The 21,810-nt window shown below is 38.5% G+C and overlaps 1 protein-coding gene across 1 annotated transcript; it reads left to right on the top strand.

The window, feature by feature from the left end:
* Positions 1-28: 28 nt before the first annotated feature.
* Positions 29-21,356, top strand: HADHB (hydroxyacyl-CoA dehydrogenase trifunctional multienzyme complex subunit beta). Its single transcript, XM_039346051.1, has 16 exons — positions 29-111; positions 1,571-1,645; positions 2,390-2,431; positions 2,931-3,027; positions 3,237-3,281; positions 5,422-5,521; positions 8,952-9,039; positions 10,083-10,270; positions 11,116-11,296; positions 12,624-12,745; positions 15,304-15,383; positions 15,511-15,558; positions 17,152-17,239; positions 19,413-19,487; positions 19,902-20,066; positions 20,883-21,356. The coding sequence occupies exons 2-16, from the start codon at positions 1,579-1,581 to the stop codon at positions 20,916-20,918; spliced, it is 1,422 nt and encodes a 473-aa protein (XP_039201985.1). The 5' UTR covers positions 29-111; positions 1,571-1,578; the 3' UTR covers positions 20,919-21,356.
* The last annotated feature ends 454 nt before the right edge of the window (positions 21,357-21,810 follow it).

Genomic DNA, 21,810 nt, shown 5'->3' with positions numbered 1-21,810 from the left:
CGATCGACAGTTAATGTCGGCAAGGGAGGACCTCCTTTGTAGTGGCGCCCTTGAGTGGGTAAAGGGGCGGGGCTGACTGTTTGCAGCCTGTGGTGGAGGCTGTTGCTGGAGGTGAGCTAATTTGCCTTGTTTTTTCGCGCTCCTTCAAGGTGGGCGATTCTAATTCCCAAGCGGGCTGGAGGGAGAGCAAGTGGAGGATTAGGCGGTGGGAGGATTTGCTTTCCTGCGTGGGTTCACCGTGGAGGGAAGTGACGCTATAGGAACAGTTGGCGGAGACATTAAGGATGATGTATCGTTGTGCCCAATTACCGAATTACAGATCCTATTTTATTGCATGTAATAAGGAGGTTAATGAGAAGTGTAGAGAGAGCTTCAAGTTGGAGAGGGCATAACAACACTAGCTTGTCACTAGCCCCGAGTACATTCCATGCAAAATTTTATAATGAAGAATCTAAGGAAGAAATACTATGCAAGCATAACAGCAATATAGAATGTTTAATATGTATTAAGATAACAAAATTGCCCAGTGTTCTTAAGAAACATTGTTACAGTATCATATTTATACTTTTGTAAAGCAGGCGAATATCATGAAATTTTACTACAAAGGAGGTTTATTCTCTTTTAAATTTGAAATCTACATGTATTGTTTAATGTATCTTTTTGTTAATTGTTTTTGTTTTTACTTTTGGTTATAGTTTTAGTACTTTTTTGTACTTGGTTTTGTATTTTTGTTTTGTATATTATTAAATTTCATTAACAAAGATAATTAAAATACCATATATAATAGGGTATTTTGATTTTCCCTATCATAATTGTAGTTCATAGCAGAAAAGAGACAATGGTTGACTTTTGATATTATATGATTGATCCTGCATATATCCTGCATTCTTTTAGGTACAAAGTATTTGTACACAATAGTGCTTCAAAACTTTTTTCCAATTTCATTTCATCTGGCAGGTTGAATCAGTCATGCTTGTATCTCTAAGTGAAAAGCCACTCAGTGAAATTACATAAATAGCTAAGTGTGAATTTAACCCTGATTCTTTCCTATCCTTGTTCAGTATCTGAATTGCAACACTATGCTAAGTCTCCTTTTTGGAGCTCACCTCCAGAACCATAATATTACAGTAACATTTAATAAAATTACTTGGACTTACAAGCTGGAAATGTAAGAGAAGATAGATGATAAGGTGCTACAAAGCATTTGAAAGAATATTCTTTTCAAAATATTTGCATGAGCAAAAACTTGAAGCATTAAAGCAAAGGTTGCAGATTTTTTTATCTAATTGTATTGCATTGCTTCATTCTTTCAGCATCATTGCTAAAAAAATCCCAAAGTTAACCAAGTAATTTCATCTACTTTGTATTATCTGTTATTAATAAAATAAAATTATGGTTGCTGCTTATGTTTTGCTGCTTGAAAACTTCCCAGTAGTTTTTGGAAACCAGATGGGGAACCATGAGCTTCATTACTTTGAATGAACCTTTGAACTGTGGCTGTATGCCCAAAATATTTATTGTTAACAAGCTAACTAAGACAAATGACCCCAATCTCTTCTTTCTATTTCAGGCTTCAAAATGATATCCTTGTTGACATGTGGTATGAAAATTCTTCCTACTATCATTCCACAGGCAGCCAAATTCTGTAAGTTCTTCTCTTTTAGATAATCAAAATACCCAATGCAAGATTAGTTACTGGACTTTTATGCTGGCATGTTTGTTATAAAGATTTTATTCATTCATAGTTAAAATAGTTCATTGTTTTTTTCTGAGTTTCTGCTTCACTCTTTTTCTGATACAGCAGTTATCATATTAAGATACCATAATCCTATCATATTATTCATTTTTTGCTTTTGTGTTCTAAATGTCACACTATGTACTGTGTCACAGTATATTCTGATCCTCTTGGCTCATGATTAGTTAGAAGCTTATGAGAAATTTGCTTTGTTTTTATGTTTGAATGACATTATTGTCTGTTTTACCTATCTTATATAAATAAAAATGTAAATGTTCGTTTGTTCAAAATCTTAAATCTCCGAAAGTTCTTCACCGATTGCTTTGAAATTTTGACACAACGTTGCATTCGAATACGCGTGTGTTTTTATATACCTACTATTATATAGATGTTACTCCTGTGACAGGTAAAAAGATGTTTTTTTTTTTAAAAAAAGTGCCATCTGTTCGACATAAAAGCAACCAGACAATCTCTATATCTGCACATACAATGGAACAACAAAAAATATTGTATTCCCACAAGCATTGTGAAATTAAACATCTTACAAACGTGCACTTTCTCTTTTCTTTCTTTTCCATTTAACCAGACTGAGCCACAGCAACGTGTGGCCGGGTACAGCTAGTATTGTTATATTTTTATTTTCTTACATTTCAGCTTTGAGGTCTTTCAGCTGCACATCCCAGTTATTCGCAACAGGTACAGAAAAAATATGAATAATTTGATTACATGTCTCTATTGTAATTGCACTCCTATGCTGTCTTATAAATTAGGATATAAAATAGATCTGAGATCACATAAATTAAATCTAAAACTTGTTCTTAAAGTACTGTAATCTAAAGGAAACGTATTCTGCTGGCATGACCATTATTACAACGTGTGTGTGGGTATTACACACACAAACATATTTTTAAAAAGTGTTGAAGTTCTGCGATTCTAATTTTGATGTTTATTCATGCTTTATTGAAAACTACAGATGGGGAAAAGCAAACAATAAATATCTTAACATTATTAAATAGAAGGAATAAATTGTGAGCTTTGGGTGTTTTTAGACAAACTTCAAAATAAACTCTATTAATCTTATCCTAATATGAAATTTATTTTAATCCCTTTTCTAAACAATAGCAACAAATGCTTTGGTTTTTGATAATTTTATGATAATTCTTGCTCTAACTCTACTAATTTATTATTACTGCAGGTCAAGCCAAAAGTAAGAAAACCCTAGCTAAAAATGGGCTGAAGAATATTGTAGTGGTGGATGGTGTTCGCATTCCATTTTTGCAGTCCGGGACCTCGTAAGTATTAAATGTTCCCTTTGAATAACAATTTGTAAAACCTCTTGGGCACTTTTGGGAAAAAGTATAAATAATGTTAATAGAGAAACAGCCAAATTTAAAGTTACTGTAATTTCTTTTTCAGCTTGCACTGCAGTTAGTAAAACAAAAGTATATTCTTCAGTAATTAATGAGAAGGTGTTTTTTTTTCTTTCTCTTCTAATCTTCAGGTATGCAGATTTAATGCCACATGACTTGGCCAGAGCAGCACTGATGTAAGTAGTAAATAAATAAAAGTGGAGCAATTTGGTTGTGATCTAATTCATAGAGAGTTGTTTAGGGATGTTCTGCTTTGTTTTTTTGTGCCTGAGGTGCCTTTTCTTCTTTCATCAAACTATTCATTTGTTGTGAACAGTAGAATGCGGCCATTCTTATTACCAATAAATATAGATGAGAATAATTCACCTTGTCTTCCTAGCATACTTCAAATTCTTTCATCTTTATTTATATCCCACCTTTATTATTTTTATAAATAACTCAAGGTATCGAGCATATCTAATAATTCCTCTTCCTCTTTTCCTCACAACAACCCTGTGAGGTGGGTTGGGCTGAGTGAGTGTGACTAGTCTAAAGTTATCCAGACGCTTTCATGCTTAAGGTGGGACTAGAATTCTCAGTCACCAGGTGAAATGTTACTGTATATTCCGGCGTATAAGGTGACCCAGCGTATAAGACAACCCCCGTCTTCGACGCTGAGTCGCATGCCTAGAAAGTCGTCTTATACGCCGGAAACTACTGTTATTTCTGGCATATAAGACGACTCGGCGTATAAGACGACCCCCAACTTCGGTGCCAATTTTAACGCTTGCGAAAGTCATCTTATACGCCGGAAAATACGGTACCTTAGATCAGTGTTTCTCAACCATGAACCTCTTGAAGATGGGTGGACTTCAATTCCCAGAATTCCTCAGATAGCTTTGATGACTGGGGAATTCTGGGAGTTGAAGTCCATCCATTTTCAAGGGGTCAAGGTTGAGAAACACTGCCTTAGATGGAGCTTTTGCTGAAAGAAGAAAAAATAATATGAGTTATGGACTGAGGATTAAAAAAGATTTGGATTAAGTGAGGGGCTAAAGGGATTTGTATGACATCTAAGAGGGAGGGAAGATTATAAGATTGTAATTATCTATTAAAAATAAGTTCGGAGGTCACTATATTGCATAACTTTTTTTTCTTACCTTGCACCTTTTTTCTTTCTATGTTTTTCTTTAGATTTGTCTTTATATAAAACACTTACGTATGAATTTAAAAAAGATTTGAGATAGAAATATCCTAAATTTTGTTGTGACCTGTCCTGTAAGTTCTAGGGCTGTGCAATGCTTTTGATTCAATTGGGAAGAAGTACTTTTCCCAAGAGTAGGAATACAGTTTCTCTCTGGACTCATTAAAATTGAATGAACTGAAACAGTCACAAAGTCCTTAGAACAGAGGTAGCTTTTCCAGTGAATGGCAGGAATTTACTGTATTCACATTTTCTTGCATTCTGAACCATTTTTTCCCAATCAGATCCAAAGCATTACCCTAGAAATCACCTTGTGACTTAGCTTATAGAATGAAAAGGACTGTTTTCCCAGTAATGAAATCGAAGATTTACAGTTGCAATGCCATGTAGAATCATATTTTAATTCAAGGACTACATTTACTATTTCGCTTAACTACACAGCAAAGTGGATTATGGGCTGTGGGAGCAAAACAGGCTGCAGCAAAGTATGACTGTTTCTAAGATAACTTCTTGGCCCACTCTGGGAAGCATTTAATGAGGGAACAGTATTTTGAAATCTGCCTGATCCTTGATAACTTCCAAAATTAGGAAGTACACAAGATAATTTAATCACTTAAATACAAAATAGCAACAACAAAAATCCTATCAAGATGTCTGTTGACTAGATTACCTAGATTGGTGTGTAACAAAATTTGGGTCAGGAGTTTTGGAAATGCTTGGATAGTTAGTTTACTATCTCAGAGACTGCCTGAATAAGTCCCTGCAGTTTTCTTGGCAAGGATTTTCAGAATTGGTTTGCCATGGCTGTCTTCCTAGGACACGGAGAGGGAATGACTGGCCCAAGGTCATCCAACTGGCTTCACGTACAGTCTCTTGGTTTCTAGTTTGCCTTAACCACAACATTAGAGTGACCCTCGTACTATAGATAGATGTGATTAAAATATCTGCTTACACCTAATGGACAGAATCTTGCCAAACTATAACCTTCTTTTTCTTCAAACTGAATAATCAAGTTCCTTCAGTCTGTCCTCTTAGGGCATGTACTCAATCCCCTCTATCATCTATGTTATCGTTCTTTAAAACCCTCTTGATTTGACATTGAAGTGCTTTCTTTCTCTGATCTGTTCCCCCAGAGGCTTGGTGAATCGGACTGATGTGCCTAAGGAAGCTGTTGAGTACATTTTGTGTGGCACTGTTATCCAAGAAGTGAAAACAAGTAATGTTGCTAGAGAGGTATGTTAATCAATAGAAGAATCACAAGACCTGAGATGGGGTGGGGGATATGAATGGTAATGAGATGAAGGAACTAATTTTGAGTAGAATCTGGCTTTGATAACCTAAAAATGGAAATGTACCTCTTTCTAAAATCTTGAAATACAATAAAACTTTTATGAATGAAAGGAAATAGACATGTCTCAGGATAAAGTTGCAGGATGCAATCTGGGACGATCACCAGGACTAGAGGCTTAGTCTTCTGAGCTTTCAGACTCATGCTGGAGCCCAAGAAAGCTTGGAAAACTAAACCTCTGGTCCCAGTGACTGACCCAAAGTGGATCCTGCAAAAACCTTTATTTAATGGTCCCATTTGGGGGAAGGAGTATCTGTTAAATTGCAAAGTTTGTTAAATTAGAAGAAGACATGAGTACGTGTTTAAAAGATTGTAAAAATAGATAATACAGATAAATATAAACAGTTAAAAAAGGCTGGATAAAATGTAAAATATATCACAAATATGGTCTAATATTAAAAACTTGTCAAAACATCTTTGATTAAATATGGTTTGAACATCTAATCAACATCTTTGATTAGATATGGTTTTAAGTCTTTGGATAACACTGTCAAACATTTAAAAGGAAAAGGTAGAAAAATTAAGGATAAAAAATATATCATGACAATGTAAATGATTTGGAGATTATATATACTGCTCAAAAAAATAAAGGGAACACAAACGTATAGGATCCTATACATTTGTGTTCCCTTTATTTTTTTGAGCAGTATATTAAGTTAGAATATAAGCTCTGAAACCATAATTTTGAATTTGGTGCAATTCCATGTTTAAAATTGTAGCCTATAAATGATTTCCAAATAAAACTGATTTTTTTAATCAAGATTGCTTTCTAAATATCAAGTCATTCTAAACATTAAAACATACTTCCACATTTTGTGCATGCATTAAAAAGCCTGCCTGTCATTTTGCAGACTTTATGCACATGAAGGAATGTCTGCTTCTGCTTCCTGTTTTTTAAAACCTGCAAAGCTTGATGCTGTGTAAGTGCCAGTTTCTCTTACCACCTGCCACAGATTAGAGCCCCCTCCGCCTTTTGTCACTTTCTATGCTATAAGCCGGCCTGCAGGCCGGACGCGTCACGAGGAAATTGCGCCCACCCCATTGCCGGCAATGAGGAAAAAGTTCCGATATGTCGCTGGACGTCACATGACGTCGCAAGTTTGACATGTCTGCTATAAGCCCAATGCATGGTACTTTCTATCTACTGCCACCAATCTTCTTTCTATCCCACTCATCACGGACCACCTATCACCTTCCCACCTTTGCCATTTACCTACAGGGCTCCCATCTTATTTTTTTCCAGTGCTTGCCTTACTGCTGATCTTACTAATCACCTAAAAAAGGAGTGACTCCTGTAAGAAATCCACTTATTAAAGTTAATGTAATTCTTAAAGCAGGCATAGCTGTGTTTGTTTGTTTTTGATATTTAGAAGCATAAAAAATGACGTGCTTTAGTCAACACTAATTGAAAGGCACCCCCAACCCCCCTAAAGAAAAACTTGCTGAAAGTACATTTGATTGTCTACAGCTCCTATGTGCAAAAACCCACTGAGAGCTCAAACAAACTCCCCAAGTTTGAATGAAGTTAAGAATGTAAGGGTTGTTGATTATTAACTTGATATCTGAAAAGGACTAAGTCCAATTCTTTAGGATTAAGTAATTTCTTATGTATGCACATTCACAGATAACAACCTTTTTTCTCCAGTTTGATTTTACCTAGTTTTGATGACATTGACTTTTGTTGTTTTGAGTGGACTTGCTCTTTAACTTGTTGACAAGCCTATATTTATTATTTGTTCTGCTCATAAACTTTAAGTATGTCAATCAGCTCCCATTTCTGACAATTGTAAGAACATTCATGTTTGCCTTTCAAAAGCTAAGCAGGCAGCTGTTTTAATATTAAAAGCCCCAAAGTTGCCATTTTTTAGGAGAGCACTTAGACATCATAGTAACTGGTTACTGCTTGCATTTCCCCTCTGTATTTCTTCACCCGTCACCAGTTTTTGCTTGTCTGATTCTCCATCTGAGCAAGTATCTTCATTTTAACTTTCATGCTGAACTTTACCCCAGTTGGCTGTGTGTCAGTGAAGCAATGTTGTGTGGTATTGTGTAACCTTATTTAGGTGCTTTATTGCTGAATCATAGAAACCAAGATCTATTACACTGGAGCATTAGTCCTTCTAGCTTACCTCTGGATATTCTTCTATTCCCTGTTTTCAAGTTTTCATACTGACTATTTGAAGTCCTGCCTTCCTAACAGCGTCTTAAGCAGAGACTTTTTGCTCCCCCGACTGAGCTATCCTTCTTTGCTATACCATGTCATATTTTCCATTCAGTAGCACCTCCCCCCTCCCCTTTTAACTGAAAGCAGAGAGGCATTTGTGATACATTCTCTTCATAATTCCCAACATAGGTAGAATGTCCCCGAGAGAACTTTGTTTCATGGATGAGTAAAATAAGATTCATGTTACATTTTCCAGATAAAAAATACTTTGGCATTCTGGTCCACTGTACAATTAGGTAACTGGAGCTGGGGCAGCATATTCTCTGGTGATTATTGAGACAGGAATATCTCAATAGGAAAATATTCACTGCTTGAAAGTCCCAGTAATCTCATTGGAAGGTTGGTTTTCAGTACTTTTCCTGGTAACTCTAGGATTACTCACGTGCTAGTTAAAATGTGTAAAGGGTCTCTTACATATGGTGCCTCTGCAGGTAGGCCCAAAGACTCCATAGTAATTTTATGCGTATGTTTGTAAGCAGAGGCAGACAGATAGCCAAGAACTTTTGACTCTGATTTGTGAGATTGACCATTGGGGTATTGAAAATAAATGAATTTCTTAACCTGTGGTTGCTGTCGTCTCAACTTAAGTTTGTTACATTTGGTGATCTGGATCCACACATTTTGTATGCCATCTTTCATTTAATTATGGTTTGAGTAAATTAGCTGGGTTCACCAAATAGCCTAAGCCAAAATCACAAATTATTACTTAATATGAAGTGTGAACTAGCCATTTGTTTTCAATAAACAGAAAATTACAATACAAAGAGTGATTATAATTAACAAGCAGAAGCTGTGGTTATATTCTTTTAAAATATTCTTTAATATTGATCAAACAAAAATTGTTTATTTAATATTGGTTAAATAGAAAACAACCTTATTGTATTAGTTGTTGACTATAAAAAGTTTGAAGAGCAAAAGGCTTTACTCAGTCATGGAATACACTTAATAAGATAAAATCTCTCAACCTGAATTTCTCTGCAAGATTCTTGCAAAACCTGCTACCCTGAAAATTGTGGATTGCAATATATCATGAAAACTGTAGAAATTAGACATCTCTCAATATTCTGGTTTGTTTTCTGACTTTTATGTAGGCTGCCTTGGGAGCTGGCTTCTCTGACAAAACTCCTGCGCACACTGTCACCATGGCTTGCATATCTTCCAATCAGGCAATGACAACTGGTATGTTATCCTGCTTGATTAAGTAAGGACCATATATAAATAGGCTGTAAACATGCAGGAAAATTTAACTTTATTTGTCCAATAGAATTTATTATTATCTTTTAATATTGGACTATTGCAAAATGCTCTACATGGGGCTACCCTTCAGGAGTATCTGGAAGTTTCAGCTGGTATAGAATGCAGCTGGATGGACAGTTCTTGTGGTCCCTAGGACAGCCCATATTACATCACTGTTCTGCGAGCTGCACTGGTTGCCAGTTTGCTTCCAGGTCCAATTCAAGGTGTTAGTTATCACCTAAAAAAGTCCTTCATGGCTTGGGTCCAGATTATCTGAGGAACTCGCTCATGCTGATAGGATTAGCCTGCCCCATCCATGCCAGCAGAAGAGGCATGGGACCCCGTCAGTCAAGGAATTTCAGCTGGCGGAATCCAGGAGAAAAGTGTTTTCTGCCATGGCAGCCGCCCTCTGGAACATCCAGGGCCTGCCCCCCCTTCCCTCAAGTGAGATATTTACCCATTCTTCTAGCCATCCAGAAAAGCTTGAGAACCAGGCTCTGCCATCTGGCCTGGGACCCCAATGGGAGAGTGGCAATTTGGAGGTGGTTGATGTATTAGTCAGACCCCACCTCCTCCCCATGCATACTTCATTCCTTTCCAACTTGTTTAATTGAAATTTACCTGAACAAAGAATAAAGAATGAAGTCTGAAATGTCCTCACTGATCTGCCACATGGTAGCTGATGGTCATCTGTTTTATTCAACAGAAGCCATCTCTTGGTGGGGGGGAAAGCATAAAAATCTATTTCTAGTTTAAAAATGCTTAGAAAGCATTTACATGGAGGTTGGATTTATAAAGTTGAACTTTTAAAGTGACTTAAAAAAATGCTTTAGGAAAGAATAGTTATCTGTTGAATTCTTAAGTCTAATGCAGGGAAGTCAAACTGCCGGTCCGCAGGCCAGATGCAGGCCAATAGGGCGGAACCACACCCACCCTATTGTCTTCAACATGGTAACTGCCATGTATATGCCTTCTGATTTTTACAGCATATGGCCTCATCGCATCTGGCCAGATGGATGTGGTAATTGCTAGTGGTGTTGAATTGATGTCCGATGTTCCTATCAGACATAGTCGGAAGATGAGGAAGATTTTGCTTGGATTTTCAAGAGCAAAAGGATTGGGCCAGAAGTTATCCCTGATCTCCAAAATCCGTCCTGATTACTTTGCACCTGAGGTAAAGCAGGAAATAGTTTTCATTTCACTGTCTGCCTGAGGAACCAATTCAGAAAATGAGCAGGGATAAATGGAATAATCAACTAGAGACAATTGTGGCCAAAAATTATTACTGACTCTGTCTGTTCCCTGGGCACCACATCTTCAACTTTCATTAACTTTGGACTAGAAAGCAAACAATTTATACAAGAAATAGTCAAGTGTTCAAGTAGTCAATATGATTTGCTTTTTGTCAGCCATTATGAGAATTCTGAGGAGAGGAGAATAATGCCTGCATGCTAGAAAAAATATATCAAGCGCTTAGCAGTTCTTCACAAATCTCTCCCATGATTCTTGGTCTTCTTTAACCAGATTTATTGGAAGGGGAAACAGATTTGTTACAAAAAATTAGGGGATTGGATATATTTAGTTTAGCATTTAATTTATTTCTAGCTTTATTAATATTTTGCTGAACATCTGTTAACTTACTGGAGAGTTGGCTGCCTGGTAAAGAAAAAATGTGCAGATGTTCTTTTAATTCTTTGCAAGCTGTCATTCTCTTTCCCAGAGCAAACTCATTACATAACAGCAAAATGAGGCTGAGGTTGACGTATGGAATTTCTTTGCTGAACGAAAAAGTAGGTTGAGAGAGGAAAGAGTCATGACCAAGTTTGTAGGTAAAGCTGCTTGGGAGGCAGAGTAGATTAAACAAGAAATAGCAAAAGGTGAGCCACTGCACGGCAGTGTTACAGTTCATATTTTACATTGCTAAATCCTGTGGATTTACCTTCAACTATTAGATTATGGAGCTGTCTGCATGAATTGAGGGAAAATGATCTTCACACGCAATGTTCTCAATAATTCTAGCTCCCTGCAGTGGCAGAATTTTCTTCCAACGAGACCATGGGTCATTCAGCAGATCGCCTGGCAGCTGCATTTGCTATATCACGTTTGGAGCAAGATGAATATGCTCTCCGTTCACACACACTGGCCAAAAAAGCACAAGATGAGTCACTTCTCACGGATATAGTAGCATTCAAAGTGCCAGGTAAAATGTCTGTTTAGAGGAATCTGTGACAATGGTTCCACATTCCAATGGGGATGGGGAAGGGAGGGAAATGTTTTTCTCTTGGAATAGCTTTTAGTTTAGATAATCTGCTGAATAAAGAAAGAGAGCTCTTCAAGATAAGAGAGAGGAGACAAAATCCTGTTTTTACAGATACTAGTTTTTCCTCCCCCCCCCCCCATCCTTCTGCCTTATTTTTCCGCTCTTCCTAGTTCATAGATTTCTTCAGTGGATGAATTAAGGTTGAAACATATATCTTACCTGTGCCTACAATGTTTCCCTGAAAATAAGACCCAGTCTTATTTTTTTTCCTCCAAAAGAGGCACCAGGTCTTATTTTTGGTGTGTATGTGCGTGCCTTTTCCACTCACCTCACAGCGGCAGCACTGACAGCCCTGCCCAGCCAGCCCACTTCATTTATTCTGGAGTTGAGAATGGCGCTGCAGCCTGCATTTCGCAGTCAGAGGCCTTTCCTGAAGGCATTTGCAGCTGAGAACCGAGCTATGTATTCAATCCACAACTCTGTTGTCAGCTACATAGGCCTTCCGGAAAGATTTCTCTGTCTGCAAAATGCAGGTCGAGCTCCATTCCCAGCTGCAACAAGGCAAGTGTCAATCCATGGGAGGCCTGGCAGCAATGGTAAGCTCCACCTCTCCCCACCCCCGTCCTAACTTGATTTTTAGGGATGCGCCTTGCCCCAAAACTAGGGCTTATTTTGGGGGTAGGGTTTATATCAGGCCCACCTCCCAAAAATCAATCTAGGGCTTATTTTTGGGGTAGGTCTTACTTTGGGGAAATGCATAATTCCTGAGGCTATGCTGGTTGAGGATTATGAATATTGAAATCTAGTATGTGTGAAGAGTACCTAGTTGGGAAGGGTTTCCTAGAGAGAGGCAAAGTAACAATCAATCTTAGGAAATCTTGAAGGTAGAGAAGATGAAGTAAAGAGTATGAGAAAGGATGGTCCCTTGAAAGGAAATATGTAAGAAACCTACAGTGAGGGGAAAAAATTATTTGATCCCCTGCTGATTTTGTACGTTTGCCCAATAACAAAGAATGCATTTTTCTGGATTTTTGTTGTTATTCTGTCTCTCACTGTTAAAATAAACCTACCATAAAATTATAGACTGATCATGTCTTTGTCAGTGGGCAAACGTACAAAACCAGCAGGGGATCAAATATTTTTTCCCCCTCACTGTATGCATGTCCAAGAGGACACAGTCAAGAATTGCAGAAATAAAGAAGGGAGACTTTCAACATGCCAGATGTGTCTTGAGCCTTAGATCTCTTCGCATATTTGACTCTTGCAGGGAAGGACACTGTAGTGAAGGATAACGGTGTCCGGCCATCTTCATTGGAGCAGATGAGTCGACTGAAAGCTGCTTTTGTCAAACCATATGGGACTGTAACAGCTGCCAACTCCTCTTACCTGGTAACACCCTTGTATATTTTCCTTTGAAAAATATATTCTGAAGCATCTTCATTGTACAACATAATCACATTTGCTGGAACTGTAGATTGGCATTTGCTTTTAATCAGAATAGATTACAAAATTGATTCAAGTACAACACCAAGCCACATGAAGGACTCTTGGCTGTTCCTGTAGAGTTTTTGGTTGCTTCTAAATCTTGCATATGAGTATTTGTTATCCAGGGTTTGATAGTGATTTATCATCCTAGTAATGCAGTAACATTGGGAGGAATAATGTTGTTTTCCTAAAATCCAAAATAGTGTGACATGGCTCATTTTCCACACCGGTGTGGTATTGAACATATCCCTGCTCAGCCACTAATGTTTTCCTCCTCGTGTATAAGCTAGGAATGGCAGCAGCAGATGTGAAAAAAAGAAATGAAAAAGGAAGTGATTTTTCTCTTTCCTGCAACAATAGTGGTACATTAGGACAATAGGCCTTGGTAGAATATAGCCTCTGGAGAGAGAATACAATTCCCAAGAGCCACTGTGCTAGCTGGAAATGCAATGGAATAGATAGATTTCTTTGCATTTTTCTCTTGTGTCTAGACTGCCATGTGGTGCCTTGATCTCCAGAAATATCTAAAAGAGATTCAGTGATTGGGGAATGTGAAGGAATGGGGAGGGGGGGGCTGAGCTTATCATAATCATGTCTTTTTTTCTGCTTGCATTACAAGTCTCTGAAATACAGATAGTCCTCGACTTAATGACAGTTCATTTAGTGACTGTTTGAAGTTACAATGGGATTGAAAAAAGTGACTTATGACTGTTTTTCACACTTATGACAATTGTAGCATCCTCATAGTCACATGATAAAAATTCAGAGGCTTGGGAACTGATTCATATTTATGAGGGTTGCAGTGTTCTGGGGTCACGTGATCACCTGTGATCTTCTGACAAGCAAAATCAATGGGGAAGCCATATTCACTTAACAACCATGTTACTAACAACGTCAGTGATTCACTTAACAACTGTGGCAAAAAAAAGTCATAAAATGGGGCAAAACTCACTTAACAAATGTTTCACTTAACAACAGAAATGTTGGCTCAGTTGTGGTCGTAAGTGGGGGACTACCTGTACTCTCAAAAGCTAAGATTCAGATAGCATGTTTTTAATTAAGTACGACATTTTGTTTCCAGGTGTTATTAAATAGAAGCAAACTCTTTGACAGTTTTTCTGTCCTTTTTCCCCTGCATGACAGTCAAACGCTTTCACTTCCCCTTTGTTGTTTCAGTGACTCTCCAGTTTTAGGCAGTTGTGCACCTTTTCCCAGGTTTTGACAATGTTGCTTTTCGTTGTTGGCATGATGCGTGTCATTGTTCTTGTATAGTCTGTTCTGAAAAGTTAAAAAAACACAGCTGAAGCCCATAGTATGTATTAACGGAGTAATTGGGACCAGCAACTGTCACTAAGCAGTTCCATCATAAAGCCTATTGTCATGTGACAGCACCAAGTTAACGACAGCAGTTGCCCCAGTTCTGGTAGCCTTTGTCAAGTGAATCTTGCATGTGCATCAGGTGCAACATCATCTGATTGATAGATGTGCAAACTCCTGTGAGTTTCTCCATTGACTTTGCTTGTTGGAAGCTGGCAGTGAGGGTTGCAAGTGGCAATCACATGACTGGGGAGTACTGCAAAGTAATTGTGAGATGTGGGTGCCAAGCACCCGAATTGGGATCATGTGATCATGGGGACACTGAAACACTCAGAACTACAAGGGGCGATCATAAGACTTCTCATTTAACACCATCATAACTGTGAATGGTAACTGAATGAATTAAGCGAGGACTACCTGCAGTTGGTCATTTCTTTTTTTTTTTCCCCGTCACAGCTGTTATACAATAGAAGAGAATATATGTAGCTCACAGTTGAAATGTAGAGTCCTTGGTGGTCTCTGATCTTGGTTGTTTGCAGATGTTTCATTACTCGACTTGATCAAGGACTCCACAATTGTTACACAGTCATCATATGGGATGTTCAATACCTTTCAAATTACTTGGGTCATAAAATTTTGTGGCCCAAAACTCCTCCACCAAGTGTCTGGCTTTCCTGCTTCTTTTGCCTTCTTCCATGTTACCCATTGTTTACGCGTCCCCTTCCTTCCTTCCTTCCTTCCTTCCTTCCTTCCTTCCTTCCTTCCTTCCTTCCTTCCTTCCTTCCTTCCTTCCCTCCCTCCCTCCCTCCCTCCCTCCCTCCCTCCCTCCCCCACCCACTTACTTTACCTTACCTTACCTTACCTTACCTTACCTTTATTCTTTTCTTCTCACTCTTTACTTGGGCCCTTTTGGTGATCTCATTTCCAGACTTCTTCCTGACTACCAGTTTTAAAATTCAGGTTTGCCTTTTTTTTTTTTTTTGGCTACAAAAGCACTTACTTTGCGTTTATACTCAGTTTTGAGTTGTCTTTTTTTTTTAAATAACCTTCCCAACTGCAGTAATGTGCAAACTGAATTAAGAGATAGAGGGGTGGAACTTAATTCTTCTTTTGGATCTGATGTCATTTTTATATTGTCTCTACAGACTGACGGAGCATCAGCAATACTCTTGATGTCTGAAGAGAAGGCTTTGGCAATGGGTTACAAACCAAAGGCCTACCTCAGGTGAATAGAAGCGCTCCCCTCCCTTCTCTCATCATCTATCATAAAACCATAGCCATTTTCTCATCTGTATAACTATGTAATCAATATCTTCTCTCTCTCTCTTTTTTTTTTTTAAAATACAATTTAGGGATTTTGTATATGTATCCCAAGACCCAAAAGATCAACTTCTGCTTGGGTAAGTTGCAAATTTGGAACCTTTATCATGAAAATGGAAATCTGTCCATTTTCCAAACCCTTTTATTGATAGACACCTTATTCCCTCTTAGTCCTAGGCAACTTCCCAGCTGCTGCAGGGAGGTGCAACATTTTTCAGATGGAGGCTCACATTTGATCCTTAAGGGGGATGTTAAGCATCACATTCTAAAAAATACATAGAGCCGAAACTGACTGAAAATATGAATTATTTTACTATTAAAAATGGGGCATGATGTCTCAGCGAGTAAGATGCTGGGCTTGCCAGAAGTGTCATTGGACAACTCTGGCTCCCTCAGCTAAGAAACGGAGATGACACCACGCCTTAGAGTCGGACACGACTGGACAGGGAAAAGTTTTACCTTTACCACTAAAATGTATATGACCCCCGACTCCCAACTAATTACATAACTATGATTATTCTCTTTGAATATAAGTATTTCTCTGTTTTTGTCACATAAAATTTACTGGCAGCTTTTGTTGGCCGAACTGGCAACAACATTAATATTTCATGGGGGGGGATTGCCACCTCTTCCACAGTGTATCTACCACTTGACTTTTGACAGTTGTAGCAGCATATTTCTGTCATCAGTTCCATTCAGCTAAGATTCCCTAGGACAGGCGTCTCCAAACTGTGGGCCACGGCCCAGTCCCCTCCCCCCACTCGCACTAACAGCACCGTGAGTGCTCGTGGCTCCGTGTGCGCATGTGTGCAGGGGCTAGCGCCGCCACAAGCATCGCGCAGGCACTGACAGCCCTGTTTGTGTATGCATGTGGGTGCTGGCTCCGTTGTGAACATCGCATGGGTCAGTTTGCACATGTGCGCATGGCCTGTTCGTGCAATGCGCATGTGCAAATTTTCCTGCTCCCTTTCCCTCCGGGCCGCCAACCCAGAAAGATTGGGAACCTCTGCTCTAGGACACATGAATTCAATCCTCCCCTACCTTCTCCCACACATTCTTCCCTACCCTTGGTGTAGACCAGTATTGCCATCAGCCCCATCCGAAAATCATTCAAAAGAGTTGACTGTCCTGGAGTAGACAAATACTGAGCTGCTGACTAATGGCCAGACATACCAATACCCATACTCAGTTTGGATTCTTACATTTTGCAACTGATAGCTTGAAGAAACAATGGCTGAGTCATAAATGGAAGTCTCCACAGCTTGTAAGAAATAGTATAAAATCTTCCTGGATTCTGAAATTGTTTTGTTTATGTAGTTTCTTATTCTCCTCACTCATCTCTTTAGCATACCTAATTTGCAGCAAACATTCTGTTTCCATTTCTTTGCTGCACAGCTTCTTATATCACCACAAGAGAGAAAACTTTAGTTACTGTAGAAGTATTGTATTCTCTACTCAGAGCTTTTAGATATAGAGATGGGGAGGATAAGAATTCTTCAAGCTACTTGGAAGAGAGAGCTATTTTGTTTATTTCTGCCAAATAAAAAGAAAGGGTACATTTTTATAATGGTGTTGCAGGCAGGCTCGTTCTTCTGAGTAGCTGCAGCCTTTCTCAGCTAGTAGGTTTTCCCCTGCAGAAGGACCTGAATGCAACTCTTGGCTTTTTCTCTTAGGCCAACATATGCTACTCCCAAAGTTTTGGAAAGAGCTGGCCTAACAATGGCAGATATTGATGTGTTTGAATTTCATGAAGCGTTTGCAGTAAGTATTTCTAAAGTCATATGCAACACAGATAGCTTTGTTCAAATATTTCATTATATTTTTTACTTCACCTAGTAATTGTACTTTTCAATCTGGGGTTTATTAGTTATTATATAGAGGGAACTGAAATACTCCCTTTCTATAATTAAGGTGGCATTCAACAAGTTAAGTAAAATAGTTTTTAAAATATCACTCTAAATGCATAATACACTAATCTAAACAGCTAAAAAGACTGAATTAAAACAGATACTTTCCAGCTTTTTAAAAAGTTGTAAGAGTGGGATCTGATCGTATGGGAGAGTATTCCACAACACAGAAGAAAGTCCTTTTTATCTAACATACCAAGTTCTGTGAATGGAAGCATCCTCTCTCCTATAAATGTTAGCAACAAGACATGGCTACTCAAGTGTAATCCATTTAAAGCTTATGGCGTGAATATAATGAAAGCATGGGAGGCAACCAGGCTGCCTCTTGCTGCTCATCCCCTAGCTCACAGGTTGGCAACCTGCGGCTCTGGAGCTGCATGCGGCTCTTTGAGCCTTCCCCTGTGGCTCCCAGCCTCCTCCACCATTTGCAGAGAGAGAAGACAGAAAGAGGCACTTGCACTTCCCTTGCTCGCTCTCTCTCTCTCTCTCTCTCTCTCTCTCTCTCTCTCTCTCTCTCTCTGTGTCTCTCTGTGTGTGTGTGTAAAAGAGAGTAGACTCACGGTGTTCTCCAACGAGCTGAAAAGCTTATTTGGGCAGGGTTCCTCCCTTTGCTGCATCTCTGCAGGAAGCAGGAAGGGCAGGAGAGAGCTAGCTAGCCCAGTTGTGCTGACTCAGGAATCCTGGAAGTTGAAGTTCATGAGTCATAAAAGAGCCGAGGTTGCCTACACCTGAGCTTGTTGGAGAACAGCTTGAAGCCAGCTTGCCAGGTGAGCAGAAGATTGGAGAGAGGGAGAGAGAGGGGGGAGAGAGGGAGAGAAAGTGAGAGAGAGAGGGAGAAAGAGGGGAGATGAAAGAGAGAAAAGGAAAGGAAAGAGAAAGGAAGGAAGGAAGGAAAGAGGGAGGGAGGGACAGAGGGAAAAAGAGACAGAGAGAGACCCTTTTGACATCTCAAATGAAGATAACACTGCATATATCCTTTTTTACCTTTATTATAGGTGTGTGTGTGTACACACACACACACACACACACACAATAAAGGTAAAAAAGGATATATGCAGTGTTATCTTCATTTTAGATATCAAAAGGGTTTTGTGGCTCCCAGTGTTTTGTTTTCAGTGGGAAACGGGTCCAAGTGGCTCTTTGAGTGTTTTGGGTTGCCTACCCCTGCCCTAGCTATCACTTCCTGGCCTGTAGAATGGAATATGTTTCATCAGTTCAGACGTCACCAGATATGTTAGGGACATCACTGAGATCTTCATACAGGGACCATTCTCCTCCAAAATGAAAGCCAGATTGTATGATTTGCCTCATGTTTAGATTTTGAAAGAATCTTATGTATAGAAAGCATATACAGGCCATGAAATTCTGAACCATGCTTGTTAAAGCAATGCATACACTAACATTAAATATCCTTCCCCCTCCCATTCCCCACACCTTGGATTTTTCAGCAACACTTTGCCAGACGGGATTGTTATAATGTGAACAGAATCTTTGCTTTCACTTGACCATTCAGAATGAAGTACAAAATGAAGACTCTAAAATATAATGTGAACATATGAACCAAAGTTGAATGAAAGAGTAATAAGATAAAAGAAGCAAGTGAGAATGCTGTAGGTCTGTGCTCTTAATTCCAGCAATCAAGAAACAACATTATGTACAGAAGCCCAGTCTTTATGCATGTTAATTGCATCAAGTCCATCTTGAATCCTGTAATTCTTCGTCTATTTTTTAAAAAGAAATTTGGGGCCAGGTTTCACACTGATATTTACACACAGACCAGGCCAAGCCAGGCCAGGCAAGGCAAGGCAAGGCACATTATACTATGGTCCAATTATTTTGGAAAGTTGTAACAACAGTGCTTCATTTAGTGATTTGGAAATGTGTAAAATCTCAAGTATCTTATCAGCTAGTTGTTTGTGTTAATTCTTGTGGAGCTACAATATATGTTTCTATTGTACAGATTGCAAATATGTTAACTATATTATTGCTGCAATGGAATCCTCCCTTTCCCTTCCTTTCCACTATAGGGACAAATTTTAGCAAATCTCAAAGCCATGGATTCAGATTGGTTTGCCCAGAACTATATGGGCAGAAAGACAAAGGTAAGGTTAAGGTTATTATGAATTTGTATATCCATTATGTTTTCTGTATTTTGCCTTCCCTATTCACTGGTGTCCCTGCAGCTTACCTTATTTTCCTTGCTAACCTAGTCCAGAAACTTCATAGAGGGCATGGTGGGAGTAGAGGCATCATGTTTATAGTTGTCTGAGGTCCAGTGAGAAGACTTACTCCTTCTCCAGTGATGTGGAGAAGACTACTGAGAAGACTTACCCCTTCTCTAGTGATATTTCAGTGGCTGAAATAGTCATCTGGCAAACATCAGCTCAGTTGATATGTTACCTACTCTGATTGTCTTTCAAGCTTACGTTTTGTAACTTACTTTCTTTCATAGGTGAAATTGGATAATTTATTTTGGAGCCTACTGTAAGTCTCATTTACTGTTTTCCTACTTATAGGTTGGAGCTCCTTCTCTGGACAAATTTAATAACTGGGGTGGATCCCTGTCATTAGGACATCCTTTTGGTGCTACTGGTTGCCGCTTAGTAATCACAGCTGCCCACAGGTTAAAGAAGGAAGGGGGACAATATGCCTTAGTGGCGGCATGTGCTGCTGGAGGACAGGTAAGAAGCCTACTATGAGCAATTTATATTTGTTTCTTTATATATTAGTTTATTTATATTTTTACTTATTTATTTATATCTCACCTTTACTGTTTTCATTAAAAAAACTCAAGGTGGCAATACAGGTAGTCCTTGACTTACAATCACAATTGAGCCCAAAATTTCTGTTGCTAAGCAAGGCAATTGTTACGTGAGTTTTGCTCCATTTTACAACCTTTTTGCCAGTTGTTAAGCGAATCACTGCAGTTGTTAAGTGAATCATGCGGTCATTAGACAAATCTGGCTTCCCCCATTGACTTTGCTTGTCGGAAGCCAGTTGGGAAGGTTACAAATGATGACCATATGATCCTGGAACAATGCATCTATAATTAAGTACATGCCAGTTGCCAAATGTTTGAATTTTGATCACATGACCATGGGAAAGCTGCAACAGTCATAAGTGTGAAAACTGCTCATAAGTCACTTTTTTCAGTACTGAATGGTCACCAAATGAATGATTATTAGTTGGGGACTGACTGTACTCCTTTCTCCTTCTATTTTACCCACAACAATAACTCTGTGGATTGGGCTGAGACAGAGTCACCCAGCTGGGTTTTATGCCTAAGGCAAGACTAGAACTCACAGTCTCCTGGTTTCTAACCTGGTGCCTTAACTCCCAAACCAAATTGGTTCTAGACTCAACGTAGCATGACTATAGTTGTCTTGTGCTTGGCAAGGCTTCCTTTTGTAATCCTATTTTTCCATTCTTTTTTCTTTCTTAGGATGGGAATCTTGTTTCTCTCTTGTTGAGTAATTTCAGTTCTTCTCTTGTTGCAGGGCCATGCAATGATTGTTGAGAATTATCCGCTGTAAGGAGGTGAAAATTGGCATGAGGGGATTTGCCTGTTATCTGCAAGACAACAAATGTAGTAATAATGCTCCAAAATAATACTTTCCTACAAAGGACTCTCAGTGGCTTTTGTAAATATTTTCTAGTGCCTTCAAAAAATGGTTTCACAGCAAATGGAGAAAGCCACACATATTTTATCTGGATATTTTATGTTAATATAGGTTTTCTGCCACTAAACAATATGTAACTACTTTTTTCCAGCATGAGAATATTATAAGTTGGCATGGCAATTAAGCAAAATTTGCTACGCAAAGAGAATTGTTCTTAACAGTTTTCAAGTGAACAACATGGCTTTGAGGTTTTCTTTAAAAGGAAAAACTCTTGCTGAGAGAAAATAATCTAAATGTTCGATGCAATATTTATATGACATCAGCCTTAATAAATGAGAAAGAAGACTGGAACCATGTGTCACTGTTTTTTTTATAAGTTTTTACAAAAAAACAAAAAAATACAACAATACAAAAACAGAAAACAACATATACAAGAAACTAAACATAACATTCCCTTCCCCATCCCCCCCAAAAAACACCCCCCTTCCCCCCCCCTGAGCTTCCCAGAGCAGAATATAGGCTTAATTAAAAAAGAATTTAAAAAAATTATATATAAAAAAGAAAAAAAATTAAGACTGAAATATATGTATATGTATATAGAAATAAAAATTATGAAAAAGCAATATGATATTTTTTTATATCCAATTTAAATTGTATAAATTCTATCCATTTATCCCAAACAGCAAGAAATTTCTCTTGCGTTTGTTCCTTTAAGAAAGCCGAAATCTTTGCCATTTCCGCCAAATAGGACACTTTAAAAAACCATTCCTCCAGTGTAGGCAAAGATTCCTTCTTCCAATATTGT

Source organism: Crotalus tigris, unplaced genomic scaffold, assembly GCF_016545835.1.
Source record: "Crotalus tigris isolate CLP2741 ecotype Arizona unplaced genomic scaffold, ASM1654583v1 scf7180000017987.690289119674:8195010, whole genome shotgun sequence".
Classification (NCBI taxonomy): domain Eukaryota; kingdom Metazoa; phylum Chordata; class Lepidosauria; order Squamata; family Viperidae; genus Crotalus; species Crotalus tigris.
The sequence above is the reverse complement of the archived record's forward strand: the minus strand, read 5'-3'. Positions and strand labels throughout refer to the sequence as shown.